This window comes from Gavialis gangeticus, unplaced genomic scaffold (genome assembly GCF_001723915.1).
Source record: "Gavialis gangeticus isolate Ggan-Ray unplaced genomic scaffold, GavGan_comp1, whole genome shotgun sequence".
NCBI classification, from domain to species: domain Eukaryota; kingdom Metazoa; phylum Chordata; order Crocodylia; family Gavialidae; genus Gavialis; species Gavialis gangeticus.
The window spans coordinates 67462768-67487245 of record NW_017729030.1 but is presented as its reverse complement, the minus strand read 5'-3'; the positions used below and the strand labels follow the sequence as shown (position 1 = coordinate 67487245).

Genomic DNA, 24478 nt, shown 5'->3' with positions numbered 1-24478 from the left:
ACCCACAGACTTCAGCCATGCTGGTTTCTCTCACTCCCAGCCAGCAGCCCCCTGCTCGTCCCCAGCTCTGCTGGTGCCCCTTACTCCTGACCTGCAGCCCGCTGCTCCCCCCAGCCCTGCTGAAGGGGTCCCAGCTGCCACCATCCCAAGCAGGCCAGAGCATGGTGGCTGGGTGTGAGTCCAGCCCTGGTGTGGGCTGGGGGGAAGAGTTGGGGAGGCTTGTGACACCCTCTGCCCTTGGCAGAGGCTGCCACGTCATGCCAGGAGGCTTGTCCATGGCCCACCACCCCCTCCCCCCCACAGCATCTCATGTCCACTCTGCCCCTGCAAACACAGGCACCACCCTGTGCTGCTGGCCTGGCTATGGCTCAAAAGGTCCCCCGCCGCCTTCCCTCTGGAGGGGGCAGGCAACCCCCAGGCCCCTCTGCCTTGCCCTAGCCCCAGCCCCACAACCCAGACTTACCTACCTGCAGCTCCCTGCCTACAATCACTGCTCCTCCTGTTCCCACCAGCAGAGCAAAGCAAAAAACGAGACACTTGCTCAGATTTCAAAAACCAACCTGGATGGAGATAGGTGGACTCAAAAAGAGGAAATGTTCAGAAAACCGAGACATATGGTAACCCTAGCAGTGCTCAACAATGCCAGGTTGCAATCCTGGCTGCATGCAGGCTGTAGCTGGGTGGCTGTGTCCATGTGCCTCCCCTTCTGTAGCTGCCTGGAGCCCATGCCCAGGCTGCCCTGTGGCCCTCTGTGTGGCCAACTCTGCCCTGAATTTTGTGGGGTTTAGTTCTGTTAGCCCCAGCCTTCCACAGCCTATGGGTTTCCCCCCCTGTCCACCTGGGGATGCTGGGCTGCTGCTCTTTTCAGGGCTGAGCCCAGCCCAGAGAGCAGTGGTGGCCAGGCAGGTAAGTTACCTCTTCCCTGCCTGCTCTCCTGGGACAGACAGTGTGAGCAGCCACAAATAAGCATGGGGAAGGCAGTGAGTGGGATCTGGGTTTCTGGGGAGTTGGGAGGGGGGACATAGTGGGCCAGCAGGGATGGGGGGGCAGGTGGAGTGGCTACACCTTAGCGTAACATGAGCTGGGTAGCACGGATCAGAGATAATCCTGCCCATGAGTGGCACAACTTTGAACTGCCTAATGAGTGCTTAAAACTGGGTTTCAGGTGTTAATGCACAGACAGTCCTGGTGTTAAGAGTCCCAGGAGCCACCCAAAATCACCTGTAACAAGGCTGTAAGTGTAGTGAGTCACAAATGAGTAGAGACACCCAGTGGATAGTTTGTCTCAAGCACTGAAGCTCCTGAGAGGGGCTTTAGTGAATCCTCTCAGCTACCTCTACACATCTCTAGAATTTTTGAATAGCCCTTAAGAGGCACCTGCTGCTCCCTATTCCCCATATAGGGTACCCAAATCTGAATTGTTCTTAGGCATCTCCAAATTTTCCCCATTAACTCTGTAAGGACCCTAAGGAGCTAACTAGGTCATTTTGAACCCACTTCCTGGGGCAGGCACTCAAAAGTTATGTGGGGCAATGGGTACATTAAGGCCATGAACTGAGATGCTTTGAATCCTGACCAAAGTGTCTTAATACCTTTGTAGAATTTGCCCTGGGTGTTTGAAGCAGGAATAACTGGTTTTACCATCAGTTCACCAGTGGAACTGTACAAAAGTCCACTTAAATTGGAGGCAGAAATTGGCTTTAGCATAATCTGAACTCTGCTTTTGAAAGGGCCGTTTGAAAACTTTGCTGCCCCTCTGAAAATATTAGATTTGTCATAGGAGCATCTCATTCTAGGTCATCAAGCAATAAAGAAAGAAGCCATCTGGAAAAGCCAACATTCACACGTTATTACACCCACCCACCCCACGACAATGAGGTCATCACCAATTCATCTGCTCTGGCTGAGACCCACAAGGCTGAAGAACTCTCTAGGCATGCTAGTCAGGCTTCAGCATTTGTCTTCTCACCAACAGAAGCAAAGAGTCACGTTTCTGAGCAAAAGGTGGCTCCTAGATCCTTGCTCCTTAACTTTACTCCAATTGAATCTAGTCATTCCTCATTCAACAATGCTCGTTCCACCCAGACTCCCTCAGACCTGAAGTCTTCTGGAGACTGCCAGGCACTGAGATGGCATGCCAAACCAGAGGCTGTTTTCTCAGAGGGAAGTGATGATCTTCAGTCACAGCTCCTGGACATTGAGACTAGCTCCCCTGAGAGCTCAGCAGAAGAAGGGATGTGGAGAGAGAAGGCCGTGCTGGTTCAGAGATCCGTCCCATCAAACGTTCAGTGGGCTCATTCAGTCGGAGATAGCAGCTTTTCAAAGGATTCTGCCTCTTCTCAAGTTTCTGGGCAGAAGTTCTTTCAGAGATGGCAGAGCCTACCAACCCAAAGCAGCACTTCCAGTCCCAAGACTCCTCCTCCCCATGCGAACATCTCTCTACGGATCTCTGAGTCATGCCTTCAGCTTGCTCTGCCACCAGTGCAGCAGGAAGATGACAATGATGAGGTGTTTATCAAGGAATCAGAGCTTGGTGTTGCAGGGGCCACAGTTAAATGCTTCCCCACTCCACTGCCACCACCTCTTCTTCCTGAGCCAAACCCCAATGTTTCTGCAAGGAGCTGGGAGGAATTGCCACCTCCTCCTCTTCCGTCAGCTTCATTTGAGGCAGGTGGAGAAGAAGGAAGCACAACCACAAGGACTGCAGAGGAGGCCAAAATGAGGTAAGGGATAGCTGAAATGCCATTTACCATCCTGGCCCACCCAAGCCAGCCTTGGGCTATATAAGACACATGGATGCATCCCCTTGGACCTGACTTTACAAAAAGTGTGGGACTTATCCACCATTACCATTTGCCAGGGGGAATGCTAGGGAGTACATATACAGGGAAAGAAGCTGGAAAGGAAGACAACCACATGCAGTTTCTAGCACCAGGCTTTCCCAGCCCCAGGCACTGTTGTCAGACAATGAGAGGACTGGGAAGAATACTAAACAAGGAGGAGGCACCAAGTATGGTGGTCTGTTGACAAAGCTGCAGCTGAAGCCATCATGTGTTGGTGGAAGAGTTCTGATTACCTTATGTCCTGTGAAACTGTGTAGATTGCCTAGGTCTACGGCTATCACTGGGTCTGTGAATGATAGGATGCATGGGTCTGGTTCTCCCCCCAGTTACACTGTAGACTCAGGAGAGTTGCTTCTTATTTACAGCAGCTTGCAAGGAGAATCAGCCCCTGTGTTTGGAATTCAGCACCAGTAGCATAACTAGGGGTGGGCAAGAGGGGTACCCATGCTGGGGATCAAATCCAGAGGGGTGCTGGAATCGCACCCCCCATATACACACACGCTCCTGCAGAATTTGTGCCCTAGCAACAAGAGAAGCCTCACAACTTACCCATACTAGGAACTCCAAAATAGTTCTGAGCTGCTGCTGCTGCTCCTGCTATTTCAAGAGCAGCAGCCAAGGCAGCAGAGCACACAGCTCAGTTGAGGACTATTTAAAAGTTACTTGAATGGATAAGGCTGCTGCACCCCCCGCCCAATTCTGATCTTAGAACCTGTACATGCCCCCACCCCGAACTGCCTCTGCTCTCAGAACCACTTTCCCTCTGCTTTCCTGCAGTGTTTGCTCTGGGCCCTAACTGTGTGTTAGGCCTCTATTCAACACAAACTGTAGTGCTAACACTATTACTCTCCATTCCAGTTGTCATAGGGTAGGGCTAGTTTTGAGAGGTTCTGTCCCTCATAAAACCGAGGTTTGCAGGATCATTAAGTTATCCCAAAATAAACTATGGAGCTAGCGCACAACTGTCGTGCCACAGCATGATGTCTGCACTGTGGGACAATGTACTGTACCACAATACCATAAGGTAAGGAGTTTATCTTGCAGGATAAATTTCTGGAAGTGGAAACCATGCGCCAGATCCTCAGGGTGTATAAATTGGCATAGCTTGCCGATTTTCAAGGACCCTGACTTACATCAGTTGAGTACTTAGCCCATTAAGCCTTTAAGAACTCGCTTTTTCATCCCCATTGATAAAGGGATGTTCATTGCCATTGTGAGAAGGGTGGCTAGAACATGGTTCAGTTAGGCTAGTGCTCATTCATGAGGGGAAGAAATATCTCAACTTGGAACTGTAAAGCTGATTGACTTATTTTTTGTTTGTGCATCTTTTACCTTAATACTTGCTGGAGTGACAGCTGCTGTTCTATTTCCCCAATCCCCCACAAGGATTAATTTGTTGGGTACAATGAAGAGTAAAAACAGTAGATATCCCATACCATCAAAAGCAACCAGTTTTCACTCATTCATTTTTTTCTTATTGAAATATTGAAGCTTCCTTGTTCATAATCTTGAAAACAACTTACTACTAGTGCCATTAATTTACAAGAATTGGCTTTGTTTACATACAAGTGCATAGTAGAAGGTGTCTCTGCCCCAAACAGCTTACAGTCAATCTAACTGTACTGGTCAGACAAAGGGTAGGGAAAAGGGAAATGTAATTTCCTACAACCCTGTAGTGTGGTTGTGCCCTTGCTATATGTTCTCCAGAAGGATCCTGATCACCTCAATGTTTTCTCCCAGACTGGCAAATACATGTTTATCATAAAACTTTTCTGTTAATAGTAACTTTTGCAGGTTTCCCAAGAGTCTGGCTGAGAAGAGGAAGCCAGGGATGAGCACCATTTTCAGTGAAAACAGCTGGACTTCATCACCTGTTGGAAACATTGGGTCTAAGAGAACTGGCTCTTCACCTGCCTTGAACACTCAACACCAGTCACCTGCCACTCATGGAGGATTTCTAAACTCTGATAAGCAGCCTACAGCGCAACTCAAAGGCAACCTGAAGGAGCCAGCTATCTTGAGTACAGATGTGGAAAATGGTGGCTTTAGTGGTGGGATACACAGCTCAGCTGGTCAAGTAAAGATGGAGAAGACCCCAGAGGATATTAAATCAGAGGCGCTAGCCAAAGAGATCGTCAACAAGGATAAGTCATTGGCTGATATCTTGGATCCAGACTCCAAAATGAAGACAACCATGGATCTAATGGAAGGGATTTTTCCCAGTGCAACCAGATTGCTAAAAGAGAACAATATGCAAAGAAAAGTGATGCAAAAGCAAGCCAGCCAGATGGTGTCTGAGGAGGACAGGTAAGCAATATTATTTTGGGTTTTCATCTAGTGTAGAAGAAGAGTTCATTTTTGCTCACTTGTAAGAAAACACACAACGCTGGATTCCTCCTGCCAATATGGTGGAAGCACTGCTGAGCAATGGGCCATTCTTTAAAATGCCATTCTTCAAAATGGTTTCCTAGTAGCTTGGTTATGCATTGCTTTTGGCCTTGCCACCTTCTCTCCCCAATGCTGACTGGTCTATACACCAGTCCATGCATCAGCATTTCTCTGCAGCCAAACCAGAGATAAATCACCTTGTTCTGATCCCTCCACCATTCTAATCAGAATAATTCCAACAAAAGCGGTAGCATTACCTCCGGGTAAGAAAAGCAAATAGGTGCCAGTCTTTGAGGGGCAGGATTCTGGAGGTAGACCCAGGGATATCTGCTGTAAAAATCCTACAGTATTCTACAAAAATTTCCCCAAACACACTGTAAAGTAGAGGGTCAAGTGCAATATCTGAAGTACTGTTGCAATTAGTTATAATTGGTTATGCCAGAGTAGTTATTCAGTTAAAGTGACTTTTGTGAGGTTCTGTTACGCTAGCTGAACACCTGGCCCCACTGTTGAGGGTGATGCTCAGTTAACAACTAAATATCAGTGCAATTGTGCTAGCATTTTTTCCAGAGTGGAAAACAGTTGCCAGGCACCCTCTGCTGGTGAAATTTAGCACTCTTCTTCACAGCTTAATATTAATAAACTATTTCAAATCAGGATTCTGAACCCCTAACCTGTGGGCCTGATCCTGCCTGAGAAGCTGTGATATCCAGCCCATGGGGCTCCTCAAGGCTCCTCAAAGGTCTGAAAATTTGGTGGAGAAGGAACAGTGGTAATGTTAATTGCTGCTCCCCTGCTACCAAATTTTTGCACATGTGGGGAGATCCACCGGCCAGATAACGTTGCCCTGTACACATCATGCCAGATCCAGAAGTGCAGGTTTGAGCCAGTATGCAGCGGAAACAGACCAGTGTCTAATCAGGCCAGCTCACAGCTGGATTGGGCCCAGGGACCAATCCTATGCATTAATCCCATGCTGGATCCCACCCATGGACTGACCCATGCCGCTCATCCAGCCCACAGGGCCAGAAGGTTGGTGCCACCGTTGCAAATGAATACACTAGAGAGGCCTTAGATAGGAACAGTCAAGAGTAAAAGCCAAACTGAGCTTCTCTTTGGATGGGAGCATGACTTGTTTATTATGGCTTAGGAAAGAAGAAAAGGAACCTGCTGTAACAATGGTCACCTGTCCTGCCTACTACAGTGTGTCAGCATCCAAGGCAGAGCTGCTGAATAAAATCAAAGACTTGCCAGCAGATGCAGATGAGGAAAAGGAACAGCTGGAAATTAATGAGAAGAAGGTAAACCCAGGGCGTGTATCACTGTCTGTGTGTAACTAGACAGGGGCTCCTTCAGCCCTGATGTATGGAAGTGCAACTGACTTCAGAGATTTTGTCCACTGAAGTCTTGTCTACACAGGGGCCACAAAGATGTTTACTTCACAGTTGCCTAATTAACTGTGCAGTAAACATCTCCACATCTACACGTGTGCCCCTATTAGGGTGCACGAAACTGATAAACTCCACAGCAGGGTACGACTTGTAAATACATGTCTTATCCTGCTGTGGAGTTTTTTGTGCTCGGCAGTGCACATGTAGAAATTTAGCTAGCTGGCTGGGCCTGCTGTTTAGCCTCACACTGAAGCATCCTCGTGCCCCAGCCAGCCCCTCTTCAGCACACTGAGCTTAGTTGGGGCAGCCCTGGGTTGGCAGTCTGACCCCCAGAGCCTCCTGTCAGCTGGGGCTGCTGAGACCCAGATCAATGTGCTGTGGTTCGGGTGCACGTACAGATGTGCACCCAGGGAGCTTCCTGGGAGCAATAAACTGCAGAGCAATAAGCTCCAGTTTATTGCTGCTCTGTAATGGTACATGTGGACATGCCCAGGGTGGGAGGGGTGGGGGTTAGCCTGATACCAGGGCAACCCAAGAAAGTCATTATTTACCCTAGCAGCCCTTGTCCCAATTTCAACTGGTACAATTTCAACTGGTACCAATTCAACTTTCTGAGTGCTGGTTACCTAAAATATTCCATGTGCTATACATATGTATCATATATTGTCTCTGCCCTAAAGAGTGCATAAAGGGTGGGAGGGGAAACAGAGAAGTGAAATGAGTTGTCTGAGGTTGCAGTTCAGTGACAAGTCCCAAACCATAGAGCCCAGTGGCCTGGATGCTCTTTTGCTCAATCATGTTACAGAAGATTGTGCTGTCATTTTCTGGAGCTCTTGGGGCTTGTGGAGCAGTCTAAAGGTTACAAATAGAATTGTCTCACCTCAGCAACCCACTAACTCACAAAAGATGCTACATAAATGCAAGGAGACAGGTGGTCACTGTAGAGAGCTGGTGCATATCTCTGCATGTCTCTGTTCTGTCACATCAAAAAGAAGCAAACTGTCTATAAATATAAAGTACAGTATGCTGCAGTAGACAGGATGATGCAGCTTGCACATTCTTACTCCCTCAGTACAAGTGTTCATTTTCAATGTAGTGACTTATACAACTATTGACCCATCCACAATACATTTTAAACATTGCATTTGTGCACGTCATACACCAAGATCACAGGTTGCTCAGTCTGTAAGCTAGTACATAAAACTGGGAGTCAAGCTACCTGCATTAGTAGTGTTCCACATTCTCAATTTTTGCCAATTTTTTTTCACTGTTAAATTCCCTGATTTTTTTAAGTCATTCGGTTTTTACTGATTTACACCTGTTTTTCAGTTCAAGTCCCTGTTAACTAGCATGAGTGGGGAATGGCCCATTCCCCACTTGTGCTGGTAAACAGGGACTTGAACTGAAAAACAGATGGTGCTGGTAAGCTAAAAAGCGCCTCTGTGCCAGTTACCTGAGGCACAGGTTTCCAGACAGATGTGGCCTGGGAGTGGGAGGACAGTGGCAGCAGCCACACGTGGAGCAGGGGATGAGGAGGTGGCGGTGGCCACATGCGGGCTGAGGGAGGGTGTCTAGAGCCGCTGCCTGGGGGCACAGGGCACCCAGGTCTGACCCTGAGCGGGACAGGCCATGAGAATCACTCCTGGGGTGGGCAGGTCCCACCTGCACCATGGCGGCTCTGGCTTTGGTCCTGCCCCAGGCGCTGGGAGCTGCAAGCCCCAAGCCCCACTGGGGGAACAGGCGGAAGAGCCCGGCCCCACTCCCACTGGCAGGGGGCTGCACCCAGGCTCTCAGCACAGGCCCGTGGGGCTGTAGCCACTGCCTAGAACTGTAGGGTTCCCAGCTCTGACCCCAGGTGGGGCACGAGGTGCTGGGGTTGGGATCCGGTCCCCCCCACAGTGGTGCCACCTGACCCAAGCACCCGTGGTGCCACCACCAGCCCCAGCCTGCAGTGGCAGCAGGCTGCAGCAAGAGCAGGGTGCTGCCCTCCTGGAGCACCAGGAAGAGCCTGAGGCCAGTGGTGTCACCAGGCTCTTCCTGGCGCTTGGGACAGATGGCAGCCTGCTCTCGTCTTGGGCGCAGATCCAGGGGCACACTCCCCAGCCCACAGCCCTCCCGGGATGCACATAGCAACAAGAGCCACGCCCCGCACCCACTGACGGCTCCCCCTGCTTTGCTCCCTGCTGCAGCCCTCGGAGCAGCCAACAGGCTGCACCTCGCCCCTCCCACTGCCCATTCTCTAGTCCCTTCCTCAACGCTGATTTTTTCCCCCAATTTGTGGCACCCCCCCTTTCTTCCTTTTACCTTAGTTTCATCCTGGTTTTTATGTTTTGAAGATAAATCCCCCAAAATTCCCAGGTTTTTAAAAAAATAGAAACCAAGAATGCCGAACACTGTGCATTAGTTAAGCAACCTGGGTCTTGTTCCTGGCTCTGCAGCTGACCTGCTATAAGATTTTAGATGAGTCACTTCACCTTTCTGTGCTAGTTCCCCTTCTGTTCTTGTTCCCAGCCATTGTATTTCTTGTCCATTTAGACTGTAAACCACTTGAGCAGGGCCTTTCTCTTCACAGCATTGTAAAGAATGGGACCCAGTTTCTGCTGAATTGTTCTGGGTCCCATTCTTGTAAAGACCTAGTTTCTGTTGAATTATTGAAACACAACCATAATACGCATTATTAATAAGATGGAAGCCCCATTTTTGAAAGGTATTTAAAATAAACCTAGACCATACACTAGAAACTTAATTGAGGAGCCTGGGTTCTGTTCCCAGCTCTGCAGCTGACACTGAAGTGGGCAGGCTAAGGTAACAGGCCTCTTTCCCTCCAACTTCCATAATTCTACATAGATAGCACATGGCAACTACAGTCTTACAGTCGATAAATGATCCAAAAGCACTAGGCCGATGTCTTCGTTCCAACTTAAAACCCTATTTAAGTAATTAACCTGGGAAGAGTTCATTACTTTAAAGCTGCTAATTATAGCTGGTCCCAGGCTAATAGCATTTCACTGATTCTTCATTGAATGCTGCTTCATTTGGAAATGCCCATCTGCTTGTAGTAAGGAAATGGGAGAAGTCTGGTTAAAAGAATGAGGTGTTGCTCTGATGAGTCATACATGTAGCAAAGATCTAAGGCAGGAGTGAACAAAAGATGACCCACAGGCCATATATGGCTCACTTGGGAATTTTATCCACCCCGTGGCACAGCAGGGCTGGGGCAGGGCAGCAGCAGGACTTACTTCCCAGTGGTGGTGGCACCTTCCACCTGCTGCCACCAGACCTGGACTCACTGCCCAGGCAGCCCAGTGAGTCCACCCCACACCCACTGCTGGGGGCAAGAGCCGCACAGACAGGTGAGGAGCAGTGTTTGGGAGTGGGACAGGCAGGTGAGGCTGGGATCATTAAGTGAGATCACAGGGTGGTGACAGCGCAGGACCAGGGCAGAGCCGTGATCAGCTCCCCACATGCCCCTGTGATGACCATGTTTTCCACGGGTAGGTGCATGTGGGGAGCGGATTATGGCTCTGCCTCAGGCCCCAGCCTGGCCCCATGCTGTCACTGCCCCACAATCCTGGGGTTTCTGTGGAGATCAGCTGGGACCCACACGAGCAGAGCAAGTGGGCAGGCAGACAGAACGGGGCCACGTAGGGAGTTTTGGTGAGCTATTCAACTGGAGGGGGTGGGGGGTGCTGGTAATTGCATATCATTGCCCGCCCTTGGTCTAAGGAGTTTGCAAGAAGGTGAGAGCCTGTTGGTGGAGGATGAATCCTCAAAGACTACATTTATATGGGAAAACAGAAATAGATAAGAGTGATTAGGCCCAGACTACTGAAATTGTTTTGGCAGGTTTGCACTTTGGTCTATGACCAGTAACATTTGCACAGGTGTTATCAGGGAAGACAGCTTTCCTGAGAAGTCATCTGAGTAAACCAACTCATTACCATTGTAAATGCAAAGTTACTCTGGTAGCTGGCACTAGGAGGGGCAGAGAGTGAGGAAGAAAATGTGAGTGCTTTCAGGTCCATTTCAAACTCCTAGGCCTTCCACAACAATGCAGCCATCAAGCAGGTAGGAGGGCTTCTTGCCTCCATCTGGCAGCAACATAGCCAAGCACTTTCTGAGATGGTGACAACAGCAGAAATGGTGTTCTGAATCTCATGGCCTTCCCCTGGTGCAAAACTTACAGGTAGCCAGTGAGCTGTTACCCTCTGTGCAGCCTGAGCCTGATGCAGAGTCTGTTGAATGCTCCTTCAAGGCTTTAAATAAGGCCCTGGGAAGGACTCCACAAGGTTTTCCATAGCTGATGTAGTAATTGAATCGTGTTACCTATGTTTCCTATTTGGTTTGTGACACTTGTCTTATGAGCAGTGCAGCTACATGCTGTACAGAGCATTAGAGCTTTCCTTTGGTTGTCACTTCAGTCCTATGGAGAAAAGTTATCTTGATTTTAATCCTGGTGTAAATCTGGATTCACTCCACTGCAGTCAGTAGAGCTGCTGGGATGTAAAGTGAGAAGGTTCTCTCAGCTTCCCGTGTCAGTGAGACGGCCCTGAAATCGCCTCATGATGTTTCATGTCCAAGGATCTTGGTTTTCCTTGATAAAAAATTGCGAATTCTCTGATAAAAAAATCACACATTTTCTAATAAAACCCCCCAAATCCATGACTAAACATAGTCCCCTTGCTTGTGCCTCTCACTCCTCCCATAGCCCTTGCCGGAGGGGCCCCCAGCTGCCAAGGCTATGGAGCCAGGGACCCGGGTCTGCCACGCCCTGCCCCCAGGAAGAGGTGGCGGCTGCTACATTGGAGCAGAGCCCAGCTCCCCCTGCTGCCTGCCCTGGGCTCAGGTGGCTCCCTGCCACAGCACGCACTCCCCAGGGGGTGGGGGGACCCACATCCTGCAGATCTGTGCACGGACAGGGATGGGGGCGGGCGTGGGCTGCATGCTGTGGGCTCGGGCTCCCGCCCTGCTGCCGTCCCCTGGGGCCTCCGCAGCCCAGGGGTGTGACCCAGCAGGGCAGGGAACAGCTGAGCCACACAGAAAAGCTGCTTGCCACCGCAATCTCTGCACTGCCCTGGCAACGCAGCCCCTGGCAGCTGCAGTAAAGGCAACGACGCAGAGTTGTGCCCCTCAAAGCTACTGCACATGCAGGGGATGCATCACCAGGGCAGCACGGAGCTCACAGCAGCAAGCAGCTTTCCCCACCCCCCAAAATGAGCTGCCTGTGGCCCCATCCTGCTCCCCGCAGGGTCCCTGCAGCCACACACTTGGGCCCCGGGCCCCAAGCCCCATGCACTGCCCAGCTAGGCAGCAGCCCCAGCCCTGCCCAACTCCTCCCCTCCTTCCCTATGGGGGCTCAATTCTACCCCCCTCTCCCCCCTCCCGACTTACCTGTGGGAGCTGCTCTCCAGGCTGCCTGGCAGCCATGTGCACATCCTCTGCCTCACCACCCTCCTCCCTCTCCCTCCTGCCCCCCTGCAGGCTGGAACTCTGCCAGGCTGCAGAAGGCTCACTGCAAAACTGCAAAATCCATGGGTTTCACTGCTAAGATGGGAAATCTGCTTTTTTCTCCAGTAAGGAAGGATATCCAGGTTTTACTCTGTTTTTCCATGGGAAATGGAAAGCCCAGATCTCTGGTCATGTCCCAGCAACACACTGATGGTCTCACCTTGCCTTTGCTTGACCTGCTTGTGGTTGGCCATTTTACCCCCTGGAATACCCAGCCATCACATGGAATAGCGCAGCTGGGCCGTTCCCCCTATGATCCTGGCACTTACATTTCACTTCTTTTCCACCTGGGTTTTGCATATTGGATTCCAGTCAGAAAACTGTGGTGTTCCTGGAACTCATATGTGAATGATGCAGCCATCTAGTGGTAATTAGATGAATGATACTCTGTTGCAAACAGTGAAACCAGCCTTTAAAAATCACCAAGAATAGACATGCCCTTTCTTCAAAACACCACTTCAAAGCCTTCCTAAGTGCTACCATAAAGTGTGACCTGTATTCAAAGACCCATTTTATCCTGCAGCGCTTAGTCAGTTTATATAAAATTACCAGTAACAGAAAGAGGATTGTTTCCTGAAACATGTATAATGTATTATTACTGCCAAAGAGGCTGAACATTCCCTAGGTCTGCACTAAGGGCTTCTCATGGAGTCTGTGTTTTGGGGCAGGGGCAGGAAGACAACAGCCCAGAGACTCAGGCTACTACTGCAGGTAAAGCAGGAGGATCAGTAGCTGGGCAGGTGCCTGGTGATCACAGTTTAACCCAGGGGTGGGCAAAATATGGCTAGATCTGACCCGCCAAAGGATTTTGTCTGACCAACGGTGGGTCCCTTGACCCCATGTGGCCAAGGTACAGGGGGCAGCCCGGGCTGTGATTAATGCAGCTGGTACCACCATCCCTGGGTGTGTAGCAAAACTGGTGCCATGGCCAGATTCACTTCCTGGCAGCCCTGGCATCAGCAGCTCCTTCCACCTGCTGGCACTGCCAGACCCAGCCCTGCTGCCTGGGCACCCTGGCCCATCCACCCCACACCCACCACCAGAGGTGAACCCACGCAGGTCGGCTTCATGGCTAGGTGGGTGGGATGGGGCTGTAGATGGGCAAGGAGCAGAACGGATGAGCCCAGGACCATGGGATGGGATCAGAACAGTGACAGTGTGGGGCTGGGGCCTGGGGCAGAGCCCCAATGCACTGCCTACACACCCTTGTGACAGGTGCCAGTTCCTCAGGCAGATGTGTGCAGGGAGTGGATCATGGATCTGTCCCTGGGCTCCAGCCCCACACTGTCACTGCTCCAAGATTCTAGCCTTGGCCCAGCATGTCTACTCTTGGATGCTGTTCCCCACCCACCTACCTAAGGCTGTGTCTCCAGAGGAGGGCTGGTAGCGAGGTCACAGGTCCAAATGTCATGGTCCCCATGCCAATCACCTCTCTCAGGGCCTCTAGTGTTGCACCCCTACAGGCACTTGGAGCCTCCTACCCTGAGGTGGGTCTCCCTTCTACTCTCCTGCCACTTCTTGCTTGTCAGGAAATCATGGATGGAAAGGGAGGTCCCACCAGCCAGGTGCTCACCTCTCACTCTCTGTCTTTGGGGGCAGAGACCCCTTTGGGTCTCCCTCAGTCTGGCTCACCGGCAGCTCCTTGGTGTCCTCATCAGGTCTTGCCGGGTCCATGGAAAAGCTCCTTGCAGCCTGTACTGCTGCCACTTCCTTGCCATGAGCTGCCCCTTGCTGAGCCCTGGATGCCTTTTTATGGCATCATCAGTTGTGCACCGCCCCACACACAGGGAAATCATGCTTTTAAAGCAGTATGGAGGCACTGCGTGCACCTCCACTTCTGGGGCTTGACTGATGAATGGTAAGGTAAGCCAACCCTCAACCCTTTCAGGGCCCGGATCCCTCACCAGTTGGGGACTGTCAGGGGAGAATCCCTCCTGCTCCCGAGAGTCTCATCATCCCACACAGTGACAGGGCCCATCCTGTATACCTGGCCATGCGCCCTTCCCATGTGGGTCCTGGCCAGTCTCCCTGGAGACCCTGGGATTTCAGGGCAAAGGCCTGAGGCAGAGCTGCAATCCATTCTCTCCATCCCCCACCTGCAGAACCAGAGCCTGTTGCAGGGGTGTGCAGGGCCCCACCCTTCTGTACCACTACTGGATGCTGCTCCCTACCCACCCTTGGCCTCATCCTATCTGCCCGTCTGTGCACAGAACAGACATTCAGGGTGCAGGGTGCTGACCTAGCACGGGGGAGGGAGGTGCTGACCTGGCCTGCAACAGCTCACCAAAACTCCCTAAGTGGCCCTCAGGCCCGAATAATTGCCAACCCCTGATTTAACCCCTTGTGGGCTGCCAGTTAGGCAGCCCTAAATTATATCTAAGTGGAAGTAGAGCTGTTAACATTACCAGCTCCAGACCACAGACTGTGGACAGCTGTAGCTTCCCTAGCTTATCATAGCAGAAGTGAGGAACTGCAGTACATGCACATCAGTACTTGTTGGGTAGCCAAACCCCAAGACCTTGTCTTGGAGTGTGGAATGGCTGTGAGTGCTTTCATAAAATGGGCCATTGCTCCCATTACTCATGCTGTTGGAAAAGCTGGGGCATTTCTGGTGTACACAGTTGCAACTCCAGGCCAGACAGTGGATACTGTTGAGGTAGAGAAGCTTCATCTCTAGCTGCAGCTGAACTTGAGAGTGTGGCTTGTAGTTGCTGCTGTTAATACCTCTGGAGCCCAGAATTTATAGGAATTTGTGTGTTTTAAAATTGGGAAAATAGTGAAAAGTTTGGGATTTGTGTCTTTTCTTTTGATGCTCCTCAGCTCTGTAAAGCATTGTAACACAGGCACTTGTTCCCCATAACAACATAGGCCAGATTTATGGTTAGTTAATCGGTATTAGTCCCTTTATATTGGTCAGTTTTTAGTAAAGTTACTCTGAGCAAAGGGCAATACAAAATATAATGTACACACAAGAATCCTGGAGGTGATAGTAGGAGGAAATGTGAGGAACAGGACATGTAACTCTGCTATGACACTCTTCATCCAGCAATACCAATGTACTCTGCAAAAGTAAGTTTAATATCTATCATTATCCCCTTCAAGATGAACCTAGTTGGATATTTTAAAATGTGGCACCCAAAGTTCTACGGCAGTTTGGAAAATATTGTCCAATGATGACACGATCAAATTAAGATTTGGGTCTCTGTGCAAGGGGAACTGAATCGTGAATTTTTTAGCCTACAGCTTCAACAATCTCACCTTGAGTGTCTCCTGCACTCTATTTTGTTCTCTGTCTCACCTCATTGTGGTCACTGTCTGCATACAATGAATTTTCTAACAGCTCCTCAGTACAGGAGACCATGTTTTCCCATTGTCAGAACTGCACAGCATAGATGGTAACCAACTGTGATTCTTTCCTGCTAGGCTGAGCTCATTGGGAGCTTGTCCCACAAGCTGGAGATCTTGAAGAATGCTAAGGAGAGCCTGCTAGCAGACACTAAGATGAATAATATGCTGGGAGAGGAAGTGGAGCTGTTGATCAGCAACCTATGCAAGCCCAATGAGTTTGACAAATACAAGATGTTCATAGGAGACCTGGATAAGGTGGTGAACCTACTGCTTTCCCTCTCGGGAAGGCTGGCTCGTGTAGAGAACATCCTGAGCAGCCTAGATGAAGATGGCAATACTGAGGAATGGGTATGTATCTTTTGTAACCTGGAGAACATTGTTTTTTTTTGAGGACTGGACAATGGTGTGATCAGAAAAACGTGCCTGGGTAAACTGGGATTTTTCAAAGGCTTCCCAATATCTTGCAGGGATGTAGGTTGTAGCCGTGTTGGCTAAGGACATAGGCAGGCTAGGTTCTTTGGGTAGATGTGATATCTTTTATTAGACCAACTCAATTAGCTGAAAAAATTCTTCTTAGCAAGCTTTTGGGTTTAAAAACCCTTCGTCAGGCTGAGGAAGCATCTGTAGTTTGTGTGTGCTCTTCCTGCATGGAATGAATAGTAAAGAAACCAGAGGCTGAGCTGGTGCACATGCAAGACAGGCAGTCTGTGAAGATGTAAATTGAGGAGCCAGTGGGTGAGAAACAGGCTGGGGGGTGGGGGGATAAAAAAAAAAATGCAGGGGAAAAAAAACCAGCACAGCACACACTCGGGCAGTGCGCACTGTTAAAAAGCAAAGCTGGGCCACCCAGAACTGTGCTATGGCTGCTGACCAGGCTCTGCACAGTAGAATCACCGTGGCTGCGGCCCTGGAAGGTGCCCAGGACCCCAGGTAAGGCTGCTGGAGCCAGCACAGTGCTGGCCCCGGCCTTCCCTGCCCCATTCAGGAAAACTTGCTATGTGCCAAAGCACACATGGCCCGGGCATTCCCCAAGGACAAACAGCTGTGGTGCAAGGTGCACCACTGCTACTTGTCCCTGGGGAACCAAACATCCATGCACGTCTGGATGTATCCTGGGTGTCCAATTCTCTTAAGCTACTTTGAAAGTCCTTATATAAATGACTGCAGTCTCTAGAGTGAAAGCAGTAATAGGTTGCCTATTCACTTTACATACATATTTGTAAACATAGGTCTGACCAACATTATTCTTGGCTGCTGTTTTGTACAAATAAATCAAATCCCAGGTTTCTTAGCTACTTAAAAACATAGCTTTGTTTTTGACTGGACACATCTTATTGTTAGCTGCACAAATAGAAATAAAGGCCAGGTGATACATCGTGGGACAAACTGTGATCTCCTAGGTCCATCTTAACCAAGTTTTAAGACTCTTTGGCCAGCTGAAGTTGATGAAGCCAACTCATGCAAAATCAGGGTTTGCACTAGTTTTATTTCCAATTAGTTTTTAGCTGCAGTATAGACACTGTTGTCTGAGATGATTTAGACAGGGCTATTCCTTCCTTGAGCAGGAGATCGGACTAGGTGACCTCCTGAGGGTCCTTCCATCCCTATTTTCTGTGATTTTCTGAATTTCTAGCACCAATGGCAACCTATTGACCAAATAGTTCGGGAGTTCAGTTCAGTGGAGTTTGAGCCTTACTGGGAATGTCTACACAAGATGCTTTACTGTTCAGTAGACTAATCTATGGCATCCATTCATCAGCAAGCAATGGTGGATATTGCAGCTATTCTGTTGACTGGTGCATTTTCTGTTGTGGCTGTAAAGACCAATTTTAGACTTGCAGGTCCTGCCACAGTGGTCACAGGTGTGCACAGCCTTAGGGGCTACTGTACTGGCAGGCTGTTCCCTTTGGTTATGTTTCTGTTGTAATTTGAGTGACCATTTTTCATTGAGGTGTTGGACTCCATGATTGAGAAGGGAGCACCACTTTGTCCTGTCTCCTTCTAAGGCATCCCAAAGGTTTGGGTCAATTCTAAAAGCCTTCATATCCTGTTTGCAGATGTCTTTGAAGTGCAGTTTTGGGTGTCCTACTCTTTTCTCCCCACCTGCAATTTGCCCATACAGGATATCCTTCAGGATGCACCCACTTTCCATCCTGCAAAGATACCCAAGCCAGAGTAGGTACTGCTGTTTGAGTAGTTCAGTAAAGGTTAGCAGGTTCAATTTGGTGATGACCTCTGTGCTGGTGACTGTACTTTGCCACTGGATGTCAAGGATGCACCATAAATAGTGTAGGTGGAAATTGTTCAGCTTCTTTTCTTGATATGCATGTATTGACCATTTCTCACTGCTGTACATAAGGACATTGAGGACACAGGCTTTGTACACAAGCAGCGTAGTTTTCATTGTGAATTTTGTATTGTTTAAGACTCATTTGGAGAGCTTACTGAAAGTGGCAGCTGCCTTTCCAATGCACACATTTAGCTCTTAATCCAGTGATAGGTTGTCTCTCACTATGGATCCAAGGTAGCAGAACTTCAATACTTCACAAGGTGTGTTGTCAAGGCTGATAGATAGTGACTGGTGAACACCCTGTCTTAGGACCACAGTCTTCTTGATGCTAATCGTTGGGGCAAACATCCTGCAAGCACGAGAGAAGTGATTCATGAGTATTTGTAGTTGGCCTTCTTCACGGGCAGTGAGTGCAGCATCATCAGCAAAAAGGAGTTCCGTCATAAGTATGTGCCTCACTTTTGTCTTGGCCTTCAGACATGATAGATTATAGAGTTTGCCATCTGATCTTGTGTGAAGGTATATGTCTTCCTTCAAGCCATCAAAGGCATAGTGCAGCAACATAGAAAAGATCCTGAAAAGTGTGGGTGCCAGAACACAGCCCTACTTCACTCCACTCTTTATCTCAAACCTGTCAGAGGTTGGTCCATCAAACTGAACTGTGGCCTACATGTTTTCATGAAAGGAGTCTATCCTGCTGAGTAATGTTGCTGTCATTCAGTTCTACCAAGACCTTAAACAAACCTGCTCTGCTGACATTGTCAAAGGCTTTCGTCAGGTCAACAAATGCTACATACAGGGCACATCTACATGTGACACTACTTTACCATAGCATTGCACTATGGTAATGTGGTGTCCATGGGCAAAAACCATGATGCCACAGCTATGTTGCTGTAGCAACGCACTCCCTCATTCACAGTGCAGTATGGGCTGTTACTGTGCTATCTTTTATGACAATGCAGTAACAAGGGCACCTTAGTAACACACGTAGACGTGCTCACAGTTGCTTATTTAGTTCTCTGCATTTTTCTTGCAGTTGGCATAAGGAAAATATCATGTCCACTGTTGATCCCCCTGCTCTAAATCTACACAGTGATTCCAGGTAGACACAGTCGTCAAGTTGCTGCAAGCGTTTCAAGATGACACTAGCAAAAGCCTTGCCTGTAACGCTGAGGAGAAAGATACACATATAGTTGTTGCAGTCACCCTTGTCTCCCTTGTTCTTGTAGAGAGTGATGATGCATCATGCATGTCCTGAGTATTTGATCTTCCTTCCAGGAGCGCACTAGGAGTTGATGAAAATGTGGTAGCAGGCTAGCCTTCCTATACTGAAGAACCTCAGCTGGGATGCCATCCTCCCCTGGTGTTTTTCCACTTGCTAGAGAGTCTATGGCCTTGCTAGGTTCTTTGGCTGTAGGTTCTTTGTTTAGCTGTGCCAGTACACTTAGAGTTGGAAGTTAATCCACTGCCTCTTCTTAAATGTCTGTTTCATAGGAGTAAAGCTCTAAGTAATGTTCAACAGTGTGACATCTGCTTGCTCTTGTCAGTGATTTTTACTTTGTCATCTCAAGACTTTAGTGACATTTGGGCCAAGAGCTTTCTTCAGGCCATCATACATAAATCACAGGTTTCCTGTGTCTGAGGCAAATTGTTCTCTTGACATAAGTCAATCCAGTACTGGTTTGTGTAGCATCTGGCTGTTTTCTGTACCATTGCCCTGGCATGCTTCAGCTTAGCCTTGGACCTTTCTGTTGGATTCTGGTTGTGTTTCAGGTAGGCTGTGTTCTTGGCTTCACCAAGTGGTAGCATCTATTCCAAGTGTGCCTGAGAGCAGGAACACTTCTTTTGAACAATTTCTTTTTCTCAAAAAACTTCTGTCACTGTGTCCTGGATGACTGCGCTTAGTCCATTCCAAGTTCCTTGAGCATTTGCAGTTGTTGGTTTCGTAGACATAGGTCCTTTGAAAGTCAAGGCACTTGCTTTGAACTTTTGTGCAGTGTATGTTAATTGTTGGCTGACCCTTACTCTTGGCTCTGTGCAACTTCTTTGGTATCGCTTTCACTTCATAGAGAGTGGTCTGTGTCACAGTTGGCACTGTGATAAGTGTAGGTGGGCACATCTACACATCGCCCTATGGTGATGTTGTTACTAAACTGTGCTTTAGTACTTCCTTCAGTAACTGTCCGTACTATGCCGTGTACATGGCGCATGATGTGTTTTAGCTATTACTTTTTCACAGCAGCACGCTAAAGCGGTGGAGCCTGCTGCTATGGCAAAGTAGCTTGCAGTCACGTGTAGACCCACATGATCTTTCATCTGTCTTTCGACTTTTGGTCTAGATCCACATAGTCTTATCTGTCTTTTGACTTTTGGTCTTGCCCCACACACCAAATGAGGCAGGCAGACTATGGCGGGTCAGCACTTTACTGGCTGGGGGCTACCCAGTTTAAGGCAGGCAGTAGCTGACCAATCAAATACAATTGGTTCCTCCCATCAACGAAGGTGACCCATGGCACTCTATACCAATTGAGTTGATCTTATAACCTGTGACTGCCCCCTTCTGTGTTGTGCCATGCAAGTAGCAAAGATGGAGTATCCTCTTCATTCAGTTTTGCCTGAAATGGCCTGGACAATTGATATGGAGACACTTGAGTTGTACATATATTAATGCTCCCCCTCTGGCCTACCTAGTTGATCTCAAAGGAAAGGCAGAAGTCAGTACATTTGGAGTGAGCTTAGCTGCAGGAGCTCCCAGTACGAAGAAGATATTCAATCTGTCCGCCTTTCGAGGCTCCACTCCTAAACTGGTTTCCAAACAAGGCTGGAGAGCCCGGTCCACCCTGTCATGGCATCCTGCTTTTGGTGGCATTTCCTCCACCCGGGGTAAGGACTAGTATCCCCCTCTAGGTTGCTCCTCCACCCAAAGCTGTTGGCACCATAGAGGTTGTTAAGCTATTTCCCACTGCCCAGCTCTCAGTGTTGACAGCTGCAGGTAGTACTGTCTGTTGTCATAATGGTAACAGGCCTGGCCTGGTTTGACCTACTGCGCAGTAAAGTGTCACTGTGTAACTATGCACAGCAGCTACTGTGCAGTAAAATAGGCTAATGTGAAATTTTCTACTACCTGTAAATTTGCAAATTGCTCCCAGTCAGCCCAGGCAACAGGGGCCAGGAGAAATGTCCCCTCCCCTGGGCATCTGCCTGCTTCCCAGCCCCCGCTCCAATCCGTCTGGAGATCCCCCTGGCTGCTGTAAGGGGGCAGAGCAGGGCAGGGCAGGAGTATCCGTGCACTGAGTTGCTCTCACTGGGAGGAGATTTGCTCCTGACAGGAGCACATGTAGATGCACTTTTAAGGAAAGCTGACTGTGCAGTATTTTACTGTGCAGAAAGCTTTCAGCACATTAATAGCATGAGTAGATGTGCCTACTGAAGTGTTATTTTCCTCCTCAGTCTGTGTGACCTTGCATTGCAGAAAGCATAGTTGCAGCCAGAGGAGGGAAGGGATATCTGTGGGGAGAGGGGCTTAGTGCCATGAGACTAACCTGCTGTTTCTGATGTAACAGAGCTCTCTGAATGAAAAGAAGAAGCTGCTGGCTGGCCAGCGTGAGGACGCCCGAGAGCTGAAGGAAAACCTAGACCGGCGAGAACGTGTGGTCTTGGAAATCCTGGGCAATTACCTCTCCGAGGAGCAGCTTGAGGACTATCAACACTTTGTGAAGATGAAGTCTGCGCTTCTCATAAAGCAACGGGAGCTGGATGACAAAATCAAACTGGGTCAGGAGCAGCTCAGGTGCCTGATGGAAAGCCTTCCTACAAACTTTATCCCCAAGGACACAAGAGCAGCAGCAGTCCTAGCTTCAGCAGTCACTATACCCACAGGGTATACCCACAGGGGTCATCTATAGTATACCTCTACCATCAACTTCTTCACTTTAACCTTTCCCAGGCAAGCCTGGGGTAAACCCCTTCTACTTGAGTTTATTTAATCAGTCTACTTTACAGATGGCTCTCAATAATTAAAACAAATGGCTATAGGTTTAAAAGAATTTAAGGAAGGATTTTTTTTTTCATTTTTCTTCTTCTGCTACCACCCTCAAAGACCAGTTTGAACATTTAAATCAGCCTGGCTCACAATAGAAGGAAAAGAACAATTCCTCTTACTTCAAGGTATAAGGAAGAGACATTTGTTTTTAAGTGGGCTAGCTCATCATGAACCAACACACTGTCTTCCATAACATGGCATGGTCCTCTCTGCTGCAACCACCCCACAGTTAGAGTGAGGCACCATCATTAAATAAGGAAGGATCTGAAAGTAGGAAGCCTTAAAAAATAAAAATACCCACCCATACTCCTGAACATTATTGATATTTATATTTTTTTTAAAAAGACAGAATGTGTAAGCTTTTGTACATATTCTAATCAATTGCTTGATTCAGTTGTGTTCTGTACCTAGAAAACACATTTAATTTTGTATACTGTGAAAAAGTTAGCAAGACTGAACCCCAAAGATAGTCACACACTAGCTTGGAACATCTTTTTATGGTGTTTTTAAAATACAATAAAGGGCTGCCAGAAAAAATTTCAATCTGTCTCAACCTGTGCTAATGTAAGTGTCCTTGCAAAGGAGACTTTGGCCAACAAGAGTAAAATCTATCCTCTCCCAGATGCTGGGACACAATGTATCCCAAACTTAAACAAGCTCTTGTGTGAACCAGGCAACTCAGGCATCAAAGTTCAGATAAAGTTAAGATTCTCTTTTGGTTCTAGACTCACTATTTTTTAACTAATCAAAGGCATGATCAATGCTTATGATACAATCTGAAGGTTCTGTAGTGAGATGTGTGAGGGAGTCTTTAAAGGACATTATCTGTACATTACTTTTTCTAAAGAGTTGAAGGACATTCCAGGATTTTTTTTAAATATAGGGATACTTTGTTTGTCCAAACCCACCTTATCTGAAACCCCTCATTGCCTTTAAATGTGTAACGTTAACCAATCTGCATTAAAGTCCTCTGCCTACTCAAAAAAGTTCATTTCTCCATAAAAATATAGTGTCCCTTGTCCTGGTTAAATAAATAAGGTTTTGCTGTTTTATTGTGGGTCTGAATTGTAGGGTTATTGAATTATTTCACAGCCAGTCAAACCTGGAGCAATGAAATTTGCCCAATTTGTCCATTACTTTGGCAACATACCAAGAACTCCAGGGCTTTTTTAAGTTGCATTAAGCAAAGCAGACTGGAAGTGTTCTCCTTTTTAATACAGTGGGTGTTTTTCTCAGTTATGAAACATTGAATTCTGGGATCTGTTTTTCTCTAGCGTGCTGTACCCCCTCCATTTCAGAGCAGAGTGGTCATGGGCTGCATGGTAGAATTCCATGGGCTGCCCTTGAGTCTCAAAACAGAGTTTGGACATCTCTGATCTAATTTCACAGAGATCTTCTGTTGCTCCTATTTCTTAAACAGTACCCATCTAGAGCGTGTTGTTTTGTTCAACCCATCTTCCTGCATCAGGGCCCCAAACACCAGTGCCATACCAAAACCTCTGATGGGCATGGCTTTTAAGGGCATGTCCACACAGGCAGGCACACGTGCTTGAAGGAGCTCAAACAGAAGTGACACAAATTTGAGCTGGGGCTTTTTGCCTCAGTGAACATGCCCAGACATGCACTTTGGTGTGGGGCAAATTTGTCATTTGAGGCAAAATAACCCTGCCTGGTTCCTCCCAGATCTGCAGCCAGGGGGAGCTAGGGCTCAGAGCTACTCACTCTCAGGAGTTTGTGGGAACTTGAGTGTGCCAGGCTGCAGCTCCTCCACTTCCAGAACCTCCTCCTGATGTTCTGGTTGAACTTCACCACCAACCTTTTTATTTTTGGACACCCCATCTGCAGTCCCAGGACCTCCTGGTCAACCTCCTCCTAGCCCTGGCCAAATGGGCCCAGTACATGATCAGGAAGGAGGCTGTGGCTGGGAAGGTGCCCAGAGACTGCAGGGCCACTTTCCTCTCATTTGTCCATGCACATTTCTGGGCAGAGCACCACTGGGCGGCATCCACTGGCTTCTTGGATGTCTTTGAGGATCAGTGAGTGTGGCCTGGGGGGCTCTGCTCAGCGTCCCCCTCAGGCACATTTATTTTCACGTTTTGGCCCTTTAACCCACATGACACTCCTATCCTGTTTTTTTTCATTAGCTGTGCCAAGAATTTAGTTGTTCCATTTGTCCGTTAGCCCCCATAAAATTGGGCTACTAGTTAGCCAGGTGGGCCTTGCCCATGGTAATCGGATGAACAAATAGGAGCTTCTGGGGTCCAGCTAACTGGTACCTGGGGACATTACCCCTTGTGCCAGCTGGACTGCTGAAGCAGCCCTGAGAGTTCCCTGCACCCTCTACCCACTGCAGCAGTCTGGCAGTGGGGGCTGCTGCCTGGCTGTGACCTGCTGCCACCTGCAACAGCAAGGCTGTGCACCTGCCAGACCTGGATGAGGACTGCATGGCCATTAGAGGCATCTGCACCTTTGGGCCAGCTGCCAGTGGGGTATGGCTGCACAGTTGGCCTTTGTGTGGCACAATTGCCATGTGTGCCACCGCCTGGCTAGCTGGGCAGCTATCGCCTGGAAGATGTTCTCAGTGTGGTGGCTTGCTTTCATAGACTGTGAGGGACTGGAAGGGACCTTATAGATCATCAGGTCCAGTCCCCCTGCACTAGGCAGGAAA

At 48.6% G+C, this 24478-nt stretch overlaps 1 protein-coding gene across 2 annotated transcripts in view; it reads left to right on the top strand.

Moving 5' to 3' along the window:
- The window catches only part of SHROOM3 (shroom family member 3), a 136923-nt gene extending 114048 nt beyond the window's left edge, over positions 1-22875 (top strand). For both annotated transcript variants that reach the window (XM_019522319.1, XM_019522318.1), the window contains 5 exons: positions 1797-2723; positions 4626-5150; positions 6382-6532; positions 15554-15826; positions 21332-22875. In XM_019522319.1, the coding sequence (XP_019377864.1) occupies positions 1797-2723; positions 4626-5150; positions 6382-6532; positions 15554-15826; positions 21332-21673 (2218 nt within the window). In that variant the 3' untranslated portion in view covers positions 21674-22875. The remainder of the gene's footprint in view (positions 1-1796; positions 2724-4625; positions 5151-6381; positions 6533-15553; positions 15827-21331) is intronic.
- Positions 22876-24478: the final 1603 nt, after the last annotated feature.